Here is a 14826-nt window from a genome sequence, read left to right as displayed (position 1 = left end):
TATGTCTGATGTGCTCTCATGTCCCACAAAAATACTAACGAAATGTTCATACCAGAGCCCTTAACGAGCAATCTTTCACCTACATTTGTTATGTTTTGTTCATGCGTTATTGATCAAGTAAAGCCGTGGTTTACTTGCTTATTATTTCATTTTAATAATAGGCCTATTATGAACATTCACGTTTTCTTGATGGCATAGACATAATGGATAACATGCACATTTTAAGTAGGGCCTATAATCTGAGCCAAGGACAACCATCTACTGATCATGTTGACAGCATGTATCATGTGTATGGCAAGGACGAGTACTCCACAGTGGACATCAATGATTCATGATCCGGTCTTGCGCGAGGAATAGGACTATATAATATCTACAGTTTTAATTTAATTTTCTGTGATTTGAACCCCGGACTAGGTCGCTCCGGGATCGGGTGGAATAATGGTGATCACGGGGAACCTGACATCAAAAGGCAAAACTGGAGGCAAAATCTGCTGCTATAATAAAGAGGTAACCATTCTTCTTTTTAGAAACTTAAGTATAGGCCTAATCGACGGTTGAGAACCAGGCCTTTAATAACTGCTCTCGCAAAATAAAGTTCACAAAATAACTTTATGAGCTGAGTAGCTCGAGATACTCTAGCTAAAATACAGGTTTACATTTACTATCTTACATTATCTTGCTGTATTTTATTTTATTTTAAACACGGAAGATGATTTTTTTAGGGGGGGGGGGGTAAAGGAGCAATTTAATAGGCGAAAACACTGTCGCAAATCAACTTAATATATTGTAGGCTACCAATGTTGATCGTAATTAGTAATACAACAAGGAAATGATCATGAAATACTAGTATCTTTAACACATATAAACAGACTATAATATTTGAAAAGTTGGTCATTCAAATCATATTACCTGATATTATTATGGAAGTAGCGATTTTTTTTTGAAATTAGCTGAGTAGACGAAACCCCTGTGTCGCAAATCACGAACTAAACGTGTATAATGTGCTTTAAAGGCCTGGTTATTAAAGGCCTGGTTCTCAAAAAACAATTTAGGTATCATGTTTTGCCTTTATAATGTCAAATTAATAGCGTGAAAATAACCTTTATGACTGAAATTGTAATGTAACATCCATTTCAAATAGTGAAAACCGATCATTAGCAATGCGCTTCCCTCCCTGACGAAAACACTCAAGTGAGTTTTACGAACCAGTAGTAACATATGTTACAGCAGTAAATTTCGCTAGTTTACTTGTAAGTGCCATGGGATACCAATGTTAAGGGTAAAATAAGTAATTTAGGTTGAACATGAAATGGGTTGAAAGAAGCAAGTTCAAACATCCTTTTCAAATAGTGAAAACCGATCATTAGCAATGCGACATATATGCCGGTTTTGTTTTTGATAACGACTGTTATAGTAGGCCTACAGTATATGTCTTCGAGCTTCCCAAAAGGTTTGATTGGGGTAATGTGGGCGCGTAGCGAGCAAAATTTTTGTATTTTACACTATTTTCGCCCATTAGGGCCTATCAGGATAAAAAAAAAAAGGGCTTTATCATGATAATGCGCGCGTAGCGCGAACATTTTTGTATTTTACACTATTTTGGCCCATGATTGGGGTGAATTTTGGTGGAAAAGGGCCTTCTTGCCCTTTTTCTTTTCTTTTGCCCTCCAGATATTCTCTTTGATTTTCGCCAGCCCATCGGGCTGGTACCTGTTTCTGGGATGGGGTCAGTTTGCTCAAGAGATTAATTTTTATTGGTATTGGAATTACTTTTTGTGGTTGAATTTTTTTAAAAATATTTTAATTCGATGTGTAAGGAAAAGTAAGTATGTTTTGCCGTTTCAACGAATGAAAACGAGTGAGTATTACCAAAGTTATGTTTGAATTAATATGACTTTAAAAGTTTTAGGTATAGGCCTAAAATGTAACAATAATAGTTAATATACAGCATCATATGGTCAGCAGAAGAAAAGTATGTCATTTCAGTGTCTTTGACCCGGGGTCCTTGACCACTGAACAGCGTGATATCATGTTGATAACAGATCTAAGAATCAAAATCTTCATCATATGGACCATATTGATGTCAAAGTAATTATCTATCATATCCTGTGTCGTTTTATGGATAATAAAAATTCCTTTAAAAAAGGAATGTGGCGCCCAATGTGAACTTGGACGTGATATGGTGAATTCCATGGTGTGTAGATTTGGTATTATAATGATTTTTCTAGGGAAGAGTAGAAGATGATCAAATGCAAGAGAAATGTGTTCGGATTGGGGAAGGTGTTCTGACAATCCAAATATAAACTTAGTCCACCTCAAATGACCTGTAACAATTTGTGATTGACATTACTTAATTCACCTCGGATGACTTTGATCTGACATTCAACATTTTCGCGCTTACACCAATCATATCCATAACAATTTAACTCTTTCAACTTCCTGTCAACTCTCTAATTTAAAACTTTAAATTTCTGTCTGTTTGCCTTTTCTGTCTTGTGCCATTTAGTACACTACAGTTTGTTACAATTATTAAGATAAAGCAAACATTGCTGGGTAGATAACAGGATTTAGTTATTTACTTAATCCAATCATGGAGTAACCGCTATATAGATTCTATGGTAATTAGCAAACAAAAGCGATCAGTTTAAGAGGCCTCGTTAATTGATTTTATCACTATGGACCACAAGAGTCTCATCCCAATGGCATAGTCCAATAACCTCAATTACATAATCATAGTGCAAAATTTGACCTCAAGTTGCAGAGTATGAGTTTGTGTACAAAGGATGAATGTACAAATGTATTAGGGTTTAAGAACTGTTCCCATGATAGATGAGCATGTTGTGGATCCTAGTGTATGGTCAAATGTCACCGTCTATCGGGTTCTAAGGCACACGGTAAACTGGTTGAACGCATACAAAGGTCAGGATTTATTTGGTGTTTTTATAAATCCTAATTTTGTATTTTAAACAAAGAATATACGCTCACCATTTTATCCCGTGCATATCAGAAAACAATAATAAAATAAAATCCAAGCAAATTGTGGTTTTATTTCTGAGCTGGGCATAATTTTAGCAAAACAATTGCGAAGGCAATCTAGCAAGAGTGAAATTAGAAGCCGTTCACAAAGTCATGCCTATATTGTGGCTCCTCCGTAGAGGGCGCCACAAAAATGACTCAAAATGCTATTGATTAAATAGTTGCTATCATGAACATCAGTTTTGCCTTTTCAACGGGAAAAATCCGATGCAAAATAAAGTTTTTAGGGCCTAGCTATAATATGGGCATAATTTATGCATGTAGGCCTATAGTATTGAACAATGTACCCATTTGACATGCACTTATAGATAAATAAATTGTCTTACTTTATTAATTTAATAACTTCTATGTTATAAATAAAATGACACATAACGTAAGTGAAGCTACTTTCTATCTTTTTTTTTGATTCATAAACTTACAGTCAAGACACACAAGAGTGAAGATTGCAGTGAGTAATCAGTCCTTTATAAATGTTCTTGCCACCATCTATCATATAGTAAACTATACATTGCGAATTAATATCAAATTATTTTAAAATAAAAAATGTACATGTAAGGTGAGTTTATATTATGTTATAATGGCGCATTTAAGGAGTATTTCGTGATCCTAGCATCCTCTTTTTATGACATTTTTTTTTATTTTTTCACAAAAAAGCTTATATTCTAAAATATTTCAGTTGATTCCGATTTTGCCTTTACGAGATATGCATGGTTATGTGTACACAATGTGTTGCAATTTTGTTCTGGTATACCAGAACGAAATTCAAATTTCACGATTACTTTGCTAACGAATTAATCTGCAAGAAATATTTTGTACATAAACATTATGTAGCCAGAGGTTTCCAGTGATATAAAAATCTCAACTTTTTTGAGAAAAGTTAGGGGATGATGCTGTGGATCACGAAATGCCCTTTTAACTAAAACCTGCAGTCAGTGCAGTGTAGTATTTGTGACGTGGTATATCGAAAGCAGACACTTTTGGGCAGGATCGTAAATGGAGAAATAGCCAAAAATCTACACGGGGTGATTTTTTCACGATTTGGGTTTATGATGTTATTAATGTTTAAAATATTGTCTGATCGTTTCAGACCGGAATATAACTGGCATGTTGTATTTTTGAGACATTTTTCAAGGTAATTCCTACTCTCAACATTGTCAATAATATTTTTAAAGGCAGCTTATCTATTATTAATATTAAAGGCCCATTCAGTGATTTGCTCATCCGGACGATCGTAAAAATCTTGGTACCGTACCTTTGTTATTACATAGATGTGCTAAGTCTGCGAATGGTTCAGCCAAAAGCCGTGTAGGCCTATTTAAGACAAAATAAGACATTTTACACGAATCTGTATTTTTAGATACTGACAGTATCTAAAATTAGCCACAAGTATTTGAATGGCGGGGCTTGAACTTCGTCAGTACTGCTGTTTTCTTCATTTTTGCCAAATTTGGCATTTCAAAATACCAAATGACAATTTGAATGACTTAGGCCTATCCTTCTCTTTTAAGCAATTTATAAACAATTTTAATTTTTTACTCTTGCACTGGGATCACTGAATGGGTCTTTAAGAAATATGGTGTATCATGTCAAAAACAGACATGTTTTGGACAGCTTATAAATTTGGAGGCTTTCACATAAAGAGCTATTTTGCTCCACAACGCCGTTTTCCCCAATAAAATCGGACATTCCTAAGCGAAGAAATTGAGTTCGTAAGTTATGGTATTAAAAATTGGAAATTGAAATATCGTGGGTAAAAAGCTGAAAAGACAAATAAAACCAGAACAGAACAATTTAGAGAACAATAATGAATTAATAATAATGAACAATAATGAATTAAAGAGTTGACAGGAGATTAGGAGTTAATGTTTTCTGCAGTTTCAGTGTACATCTTCTCACCGTTGATGGTTTGGTGGACTGTCATGTAACATGGATGTAGTAAGCCGTGATCCTAAAAATGCCTTTCACATTGACCAAAACTAATTACAAGACCTCTTCTACATTGAGGCTGGCTTTCCCTTTTAGAGGGAATTTTTATTTGTATTGGAGCACTTTTTTATTGCTATCCGATCCGATGAAGCGTGGTGGCTCAAAATTAATTCATGTGTGGTTACTGAATTTCATTAAACCATAAACCAGATAATCCAAGGATGTCTGAAAATTCAAGCATGTCTAAATTTCCTCTATTATTTGTTTTTTAAATAGGCCCTATTACTTTTTTTTTTTGTCTCGAGACCTTTATTTTTGTAACCGGCACCAAAATGGCTGGTCTTAATAATTAAAAGCATAAATGTTTGGAAGATGAAAGAAAAGAATAAATAAACTAATATAGAGAATACAATAGATAGTTAGATAATAATGTTAACAAATATATAAGAGAGAGTGAGGAGAAAACTTTTTAGGACTTAAAGACCCATTCAGTGATCCCAGCGCAAGTGTAAATAAATTACAATTGTTTATAAATTGCTTAAAAGTGAAGGATAAGTCATTCAAATTGTCATTTGGTATTTTTGAAATGAAAAAAAATGAAAAAGAAATGAAGAAAACAGCAGTACTGACGAAGTTGAAGCCCCATTCACTGTATACATGTAGCTAAATTACAGATTCGTGTAAAATGTCTTATTTTGTGTTAATTACACGGCTTTCGGCTGAACCACTCGCAGGCTATGTTAGCACATCTATGACAATGACAAAGGTACCAAAATCTGACTTTTGATGATTTTTACGATCATCCAGATGAGCAAATCACTGAATGGGCCTTTAAGGTATGAAGGACCTTGGTGAATAGGCTGGGATTTAATTTACATTTTGCTATAACAATAACAGCATTATTTACTTTCTGGAAGCTTCTCATCTCTACCAACTCTTTTACAAGTTTTTTTTTTAAAGTAGTTTTAATATGCATTATATTTAGTATATTAGGGATTAGAGGTATTCTGTTGAAGAGGTTGAAATTTAATTTTGTTTATCTGGGTTTGTGATATACAAGTCACTTCCATCTGAGCCTCCAACTGCTCAACACCATTACACCAATTAAATCGTCATCATATTCATTAAATATATATTTTATAATATTGCATCCATCTTCATTGTTTCTATGTAGGCCTATCATCATATATTATTAGGCCAAATAAAAAATAAAACATGTTTCACGTCCCCTCCTGCTTCCTTTTTTGAGGTTTCTTCAATTTTATTTTTATTTTTTGAAATTCAGTTATAACTTTTCAAAAAATATGTCTAGGAAGTAGAGGTGCTTTCTATAGCCTTGCTAATATACAAGAAACACTTTTATAAGGTTTTGTGATAGTTAGAGGGGGCATATCTCTCAAAACAACAAATAAAAAGAGGCCTCCTCCTCTTTCCAGGCATTATTGTATACGCTAAAATAGCTCTAATTATGGGTATTTACACCGATTTTGCGATAAAAATAAAAATAAAAAGCCCCTCTTCCTCCTTTTTTCAAAAACCCGGACGTGAAACATGTTTTTTATTTTATTTGGCCTTATATTATTAAAGCCGGAGCATAACATCATAGATTAAGATGGAGAAAGATCGAAAAGACGTCTTTTGTACCGGTATTATTTCTTTTCTTTCAGTTTTAAAGGAGTATTTCGTGATCCTAGCATCCTCTTTTTATGACATTTTTCAGTACATATCCACGAAAAAAGCATGATATTCCCAAAATTTCAGTTGATTCCGATTTTGCGTTTGCGAGTTAATATGCATGATTATGTGTATTACACTGCTCCATAGACAATACGTTGTAATTTCGTTGTGGTGCATCAGAACGAAATTCAAATTTCGCGATATCTTTGCTAAACGAATTAATCTGCAAGAAATATTTTGTACATAAACATTATGTAGCCAGAGTATTCCAGTGATATAAAAATCTCAACTTTTTTTGAGAAAAGTGGGGGGGGGTGAGGCTGTGGATCACGAAATTCCCTTTTAAATACCAGTCATTTCCCAAACACTCAGAACACCAGTCACTCGAAGGCTATTATTATAGTTATCAGACTCACTCAATCCTGATCATTTGAGACATTTAAGGGGTACTACACCCCTGTGGTAAATTTGTGACTAGTTTTGCATTTTTCTCAAAAAATAATAACACACTGGTAATAAAAGTTATGTATATTATCGGGGCAAGGAATCCAATTACTACACTGAAATTTCAGTAACTCAAGACAAGCGGTTCAGTATTATATGATAGGAAACGAGGTACATCCTAGCGGTACCTTATTTCTTATCATAAATAACACACCGCTTGTCTTGGGTCACTGAAATTCCAGTGTAGTAATTGTATTCCTTGCCCCTATAATATACATAACATTTGTTACCACTGTGTTATTAGTTTTTGAGAAAAATGCAAAAATAGAAACAAATTTATTGAGGGGTGTATATAGTACCCCCTTAAAGCGATCGAATTCGGTGTGGAAATGAGCAAAATTGTCAGTTACACCTTTCACCAATTTTCTATTTTGCTGTAAATATCAGAAGGAAACCATGATATAATATACAGTGTGGGCCAAAAACAACTTTACCCAATTTCAGAGGGTGGTTGCTCGAATTGTAGAAGAGCTATTCATGATATTGTTACATATTCTAAATGTGTATCTTTCTAAAAGTATATGATGAAGAAATGAAAGCAAAAGAAACTAAATTAACAAAATTATGCTAGTTTTACTTCCGAGGGTCAAAAATCATTTTGTCCACACGTAATTCAATGGGATGTGTCCGATTGCTAAGAGTAAGGCATGGTGCGTTAGGCATACAAGTAATTGGTAAACACGTTTGGCTTGTCTTCGAAAAGTGATAATTGTTTTACATGCATGAACGAAATACAATCGATTTTAATACTTGTCATGTACTCGAACCTCAATTCTGTCATTGACCAACAATTAGCATAACAATTACACAATTACAAAGGTTTCACCTGGCGCAATTTTTGAATTTTAAATAGGCCTTCGTGCATTTTGTGACTGCGTGGCTTATTTCTAGATATGTTTGCAAGATGTCAAGATAAGGCAATTCACAACACGAGAGGAATTTTATGGCAGAGGTATACAGAAAGCTTTTTAGAAGTGCAGCGTCAATTTCGAATTTGTTTCCCGAACGTAAGAGTCCCGCCAAAACCTACCATAACTTTACATACGTACAACTTCCACAACTTCGGAAGTGTGATGAGTAGATGTAAAGCACGGAGCGGACGTCCAAGAACATAAAGAACTGGCAGATCAGCTGCCAATATTGCAGCTGTTCAAAGGGAACTTGCAACTAACCCCAGAGTCAGTTCTCGATGCAACAATTTGCCGAACATATCACGTAGGCCTACGACATTCAGTCAAATAGTAAAACATGACATCAATTGGCATCATCACAAGATAATAAAGCGTCATGGACTTCAGCCAGGAGATTCATGTAGAAGATTGATATTTCCAACTGACTTGTAAATAGGCCCCAGCGCTTCCTCAGAGAATTTGTGGTTGTGGATGAAGCGAACTTTGGGATGAATGGCACACAAAATGTGGCCACACAAAATGTGAGAGAATATGCCCCCAGAGGTAACCATGGTAACCCTCCAAGAAACGTTGTGCTTGACATTCCCAATGACCGTCGCAAGTTGACAGCCAGTAGGCCTTCGCGTGGACAAAGTTAATTTTGACCCTTTGATTTAAAACTAGCGTCACGTTTTTATTTTAATACATTTTTGAATAGTTTTTTCACCACATACTCTTAAGAATATGTGTTTTACGAATATGTGAAAATAATTTGAAGCAGACTTTTTAATTTTGAGATATGAACCTTTTAAATTGGGTAAAGTTGTTTTTGGCCCACACTGTATAATCCTGGTGTTAAGGGGGTACTATACACCCCTGGCCAATTTTGTGCCTATTTTTGCATTTATCTAAAAAATTATAGCGCATTGGTGACAAGTATAAGATACATGTATGTATATTATAGGGGCAAGGACTACAACTACTGCACTGGAAATTTTATTTCAGCACAGACAGCAGTTGTGGAGTTATACAGTCAAAATTCAGGGACTTTGATTAATAAATCAATAACTACTTGCCTCGAGTTGCTGAATTTTCAGTGCAGTAGTTGTAGTCCTGGCCCTTATAATATACATATCTTACTTGTTTATACACCATCCCTGAAACTTTGGAAACCATAGCACACTCCATGTAGGCCTAGGCTAAAAAATTGAAATGTGTAAAAATTTAGTTATTTTCAAAAAATAAAGAAATACATAAGAAATGTTAGAATTTGTATGAAGCTCTAAAAACAGATGGAGTGAAGACTTATCTTTAGTTTATATTAAGTTTTAAATTAATACATAATTCTAATTTGCTATTGTGGTTTTTTTGCTGCAAGCCAGATTAGCCGTTCATACTCTGGTCAGTTTCGGAAAGAGTAGGCCCGGGGAGTAGGGTGTTAACCCAACCCGCCACGGTGTTCAAATGGACCCCAACGGAAATAAGCTTCATAACAGAGGCTTGTCAAGGGGTTGTCAAAATGTCAAGGGTTGTCAAATTCCGAATAAATTAAATCAAACCATGCACCCGGGCCATGCACTGAAGTATAATTAACCACTAACAGTACTGATCCAAAAGGAGCCTGTCGTGTTTAGAAAGGATTTAAATGTAAATTATTATTGAATTAAAGTTTCTCTAAACCTTTTTCCTTTCAGTGTACAACGATTGTAACAATGGCGTCATTGAAACTTCTGTTTTTCGTGTTCATCATCGTGCACATAAAAGGCATTGCTGGCCAAGGTTTGTTTATTTGTTACGTTTGTTTGCTGTCTTTGTCTCGATATTTGGCCGTGTAAAAATTATGTATTGGTTCTCGTCCCCTCCTTCCTCAATTTCTGGAATTTGTCAAATTTTTTTGGATTGTTTTAAAGATTTTTCATAATTGTTTAGATTTTTGGAATACTTTAGGAAGACTTTATACATATAGATTTATTAGAAAACATGGATTACTTCCGAGACTCTTTGTGGTACTCAGAATCTCATATAAAAAAAAAAGAGGCCTCCTTCTTTCCTTGAGCACTGAGTGTTAGAATATATATACCGAACAGGACTCGCGACTTAAAATGCTAATTTTACATTTGAAAATTAAAAACTCCCTTTCTCATCAATTCATGAACATCCTCTGGACGAGAACCAAAACATTAATTTCATACGGCCTTATAGTCTCAAGATGAAAGGAAGGAATAAAGGAGATCACACGGCTGGTGCTTAACAAGACCAATTTGCAATTTACAATTGTCTAAAATCAGTAATGGTGTTTTCCCGGGGTGTTTTCACAGAGCAATTTTTGTCGATTCAGTTATAATACATTATGGCGTCTGCCAAGTGCGTAATGGAGGGCACTCCGCCCATTCACCGGCTGTACCGCCTGATTCACCACTGAATATTATAATATCAAAATGTATTTTCCGTAATTATGATGAATTACATTTACCTTTAAAACCAAAACCAAAAATATTGCTCAACACATTTTGAAGTTGTGTAGTGTATAATATTCTGGTCTCTATATACATGCATGACATGCGGATGGACAGGTTGTCCAAAACAGTCTTCTATGCTTAATAATTTAAGGGCTCTGGTATGAACGTTTCGACAGTATTTTTTGTGGGACATGAGAGCACATCAGGCATATGAAATTGAATGTCCTTCTGATATCAAAATAATTTTGATTTTTTGAATTCGCGATATAATACAAATTTTATGCCAAATTATTGAAATTTGATATTTTTTAAATTTTTGATATATTTAACAGTCTTCAAACAAACTTTCTATATAAATCTAATGATTTGGATATTACATATCGGAATCTACTTGTTCTATTTAGATACTTTGATTCGCTTCATAACACGACAAACATAACATTTTTCTGCATTTTGTAATGCGTTTTTTTGTCATTTTGGAACGTCATTTTTTGCTACCTCTAGAGGGCATACTAAACTAGTTTTCGACCAATGTAGCTAGCGGTTGGTGTTCCCGTATCGCGTTTCACGTAAATCTCGCAATTTCTCTAATATTCAACACCAATCACGAAAAAAAAAAAAATTCCGCGTTTAAAGTACACGAAAATGTCGAAAAAACTATTTATGTCTCGGGAATGTCTCCAAAGAGTAAAGTACCGGAGATGTCTCTAAAAAATAAAGTCTCGGAGACTCTCTAAAGCACAAAGTCTTGGGAACGGCTCTAAAGAATCAAGTTTTGGAAATGTCTGTAAAGAATAAGGTATGAAATCAAAACTCGACCGCCGGTTGACCAGCAGTTACCGGTGGTTTAACCGCATTCCATTGTTTAAAACAACAGAAACCGGTTCCAACCGGACGGAACCGGCGGTCGACCGCTGGTCGAGTTTTGATTTCATCCATAAAGTCTCGGGAACGTTTACGCATTTCTAAAGAATAAAGTCTCGGGAACGTCTCCAAGAATAAAGTCTCGGGAACGTTTCTAAAGAAGGAACGTCTCCAAGAATAAAGTCTCGGGGACGTTTCTAAAGAATAAAGTCTCGGGAACGTCTCCAAGAATAAAGTCTCGGGAACGTCTCCAAGAATAAAGTCTCGGGAACGTTTCTAAAGAATAAAGTCTCGGGAACATCTCTAACGAATAAAGTCTCGGAAACGTCTCTAAAGAAATAGTCTCGGAAATCTCGGAAGCGTCTCCGAATTAAGGCCGTAGGTATCGGAAACGTCTCTACAGACCGTAGGAATCGGAAATGTCTCTAAAGGCCGTAGGTATCGGAAATGTCTCCAAATGCCGCAGGTGTCGGAATGTCTCTAAATGCCATAATACTTGGTATTGTTATTCTCTTTGTTGTTTGTAGATTTTGTAGCATATACAAATCAGAATGAAGACTCAATCTATTACTCCAATGTTACGTGTTCTCTGGAGTTCCAATTAGAGATCATTTATGATTCTGATTCTGGACCTCGTGGCATAGATTACGATCCTATGGAACAGAAACTTTATTGGGTGGACTCGACAAATAAGAGAATAAGTCGTAGTGATGTAGATGGAAGCAATGTGGAGACAGTAATAAGCAATACGAGACGTAAGTATATTTTATAGTTTATGTTAGGAGTGTGCAATAATTATGGGGTGGGGGTAAAATTTCTAAACAGCGTAGCACAAAATGCTGGGGTGGGGGTCTTGTTGGCCTGCCGAGAGGGGAGTGGGATGTTTGGCAGGCCGAGAGGGAGGCAAGCAATTTTGGCACACCATGAGGAGGACTCATATTGCCCGGACCACAATTTTGAATATTTTGAGGTATATTTTTAAAACGAATAAAAAAATGATGGAATGGTTTGGGAATATTGCCCTCCGCCCAATATGCCCCTGGCCAAGAGGATTATTCTCATCTCGCTATTCATCGTTAATACGCAAGTAGTTAGCTAATTCAACTTTGACAAACCTTTTCCGATTTCGAATCGGATTATTTTGGGTATTTCTATGCATACGTCGTAGTATTCCTTTTATTTAGTAACTCCATGGCTTAACCAGATTTTGACACATTTTGGCTTTCAAAATTATATTTCAGCCCTTAATACGGGTCATTGATGCCAACTATCAAAATGTTGAAGGCGAATCCAGTAGTTCTTCAACAGCTACCTGAACGATATGAAATACGACATCGTTTCCATTCATTAGCTGAAATGACACACTATTTACGATATACGCATACTCATTACTCTCTTTGACATTGCCAACACAAGAAAATTCGAGTTGTTGTCAACTCTTGTTTTCAATACACGCAATGGAAGTTCAATTATCATATTCTTTCAACACATATATTTAACTGCATTTTCAGCGAAAGGTTGTTAAATTGACCAAAAATAATGTGATGTATTCATCTGATTGAGAATATAATCATATCAAAAGAATCTACACCATCAGTCTATTTTCATTATACCTAGGAATAAAATCAATTCATCTCAATATGAAACACAAGAATGTGATCTTATTGTCCCTGAGTGTACAGACCATTGAAAGACTTGACCTCCACTCGACCTTCAGCAATACAGTGACGATAGGTTTAACCTATATACACTGGCCTCAAAAAAAGAAACTTATAATTTTCACAAGGTCATATCTTAAAATCCACACCATAAAATGAACAAAAATGCACACAGGATAACTTCAATACTCTACTCTAAACACATGTCAGTAACCAAGCAGTTGTCCAACTGACACAACAGCAAAATATACTGACATGGAACACCTTTCTGGACCAAAATTCACATCCCAACAGATTTTTATTGTTGGGCTCCAATTATTCGCCTGTGAATGTGGTCCCGGAAGCTGTTCCGTGTCAGTGCATTTTACTGTTGTGTCAGTTGGACAACTGCTTGCTTACTGACATGTGTTTAGAGTAGAGTTAGATGAAGTTATCCAATATCCTATGTGTAATTTTTGTTCATGTACAGGCGAATAATTGGAACCCAACAAAAGAAATCTGTTGTGATGTGAAATGTGGTCCAGGAAGGTGTTCCATGTCAGTGCATTTTGCTGACGAAATCATTTACGGGAGATATTCATCATTTTCTACCCCGGTATCCAAAGATTTTCGTCTGAATATCAAAATCGTGCATAGCACATTCACGTGTATCGATCCCGGGTATTGATTTTAGTATCTCTGGTGTACCAAGTAAATTATTAGCCAGGCGATGTCGGTGTGCATCGTCCGGTCTGTTTTAGGAACAGTAGTAGGTGATCGGCGTCTGGGTCGGACATCGGGTGGGTGAATAAGGGACGTCAGGTTTACACATTTGTTTTGTTTATGAACTAGGAATGACATTGACACTCATTGTTTTCTAATATGTTCCATACAGAGCCATATGCGTTGGCTCTCGATACTACCAACAGAATTGTATACTGGACTCAGCTGACAAACACTAACGATGGCATCCGATACATCAATATGGACGGTACTGGTCAAGGAGATGTTCCAGGCAGCGACAGCAGCGCATCATCATCTGGAACCGACGCGAGAGCCCTCGCAGTTGGAGCTATATCGGGGTAAGACAAAGACACAATAATAATAGAGCGACAACTTTTTGCATCTCTTTTGATTCCTCAATTATCTTATACCTCGTGGGTCTGGACTGAGGGCGTGATGACGCAACGTTGGGTTGCGTGTCGTATGTGGGGTGTGCGGGGGCTGTCGAGGATGACGGCGCGGCAGGTGCTTTCTTTGTAACAAGGCTTGTGATTTCCAGCAATTCGATTTCATCAAATGAGGGGAATGTATTTATTATGTAAAGGCCTCCAGCCCTAAAATACATTTGAAATTACTTTAAATATTAACATATACATACATCTACTAACGAAAATTAATATCTCAGACATTGAATAAATATTTACACACATTTGTCAAAATCCTGCTATCAGAGATCTGCAATGAATTGATTCAGTTCAGATGGCTGGATTTTCATATTATCGAGGAATAAAACACTACGTTGTATTAAACAGGGTGCAGATAAGTGCAGACATGAATAGATCCCAAAGTTGTTTTGCGAACGCGAACGCTTTTTATTCCAAAGGATCGTTTGACTCGAAACTCAATAGCATTTCTAAATATAATCTTATCCCGGTAATTAATTTGAATATAAAGTCACAAAATCAGTGATTTTACATATTTTGTTTGTTTCAACGTTTTAATCTCACTATTTTATTTTCTCTTTCTCTCTTCGTACCACTCCACTCTCCTACTATTCTATGCTATGCTCTGATCTATTCGGTTCTCCTCTTCCCCTCTACCCGACTCCCT

General features: G+C 35.9%; 1 protein-coding gene across 1 annotated transcript in view; it reads left to right on the top strand.

Moving 5' to 3' along the window:
- Window positions 1-215: 215 nt before the first annotated feature.
- Window positions 216-14826, top strand: part of LOC140164791 (uncharacterized) — a 38468-nt gene continuing 23857 nt past the window's right edge. The window contains exons 1-4 of the mRNA XM_072188156.1: window positions 216-507; window positions 9728-9812; window positions 11884-12111; window positions 13889-14075. Of these exons, the coding sequence (XP_072044257.1) occupies window positions 439-507; window positions 9728-9812; window positions 11884-12111; window positions 13889-14075 (569 nt within the window). The 5' untranslated portion in view covers window positions 216-438. The remainder of the gene's footprint in view (window positions 508-9727; window positions 9813-11883; window positions 12112-13888; window positions 14076-14826) is intronic.

The sequence above is a fragment of the Amphiura filiformis genome, chromosome 11 (genome assembly GCF_039555335.1).
Source record: "Amphiura filiformis chromosome 11, Afil_fr2py, whole genome shotgun sequence".
Taxonomy (NCBI): Eukaryota; Metazoa; Echinodermata; class Ophiuroidea; order Amphilepidida; family Amphiuridae; genus Amphiura; species Amphiura filiformis.
This window is presented reverse-complemented; position numbering and strand designations above follow the sequence as displayed.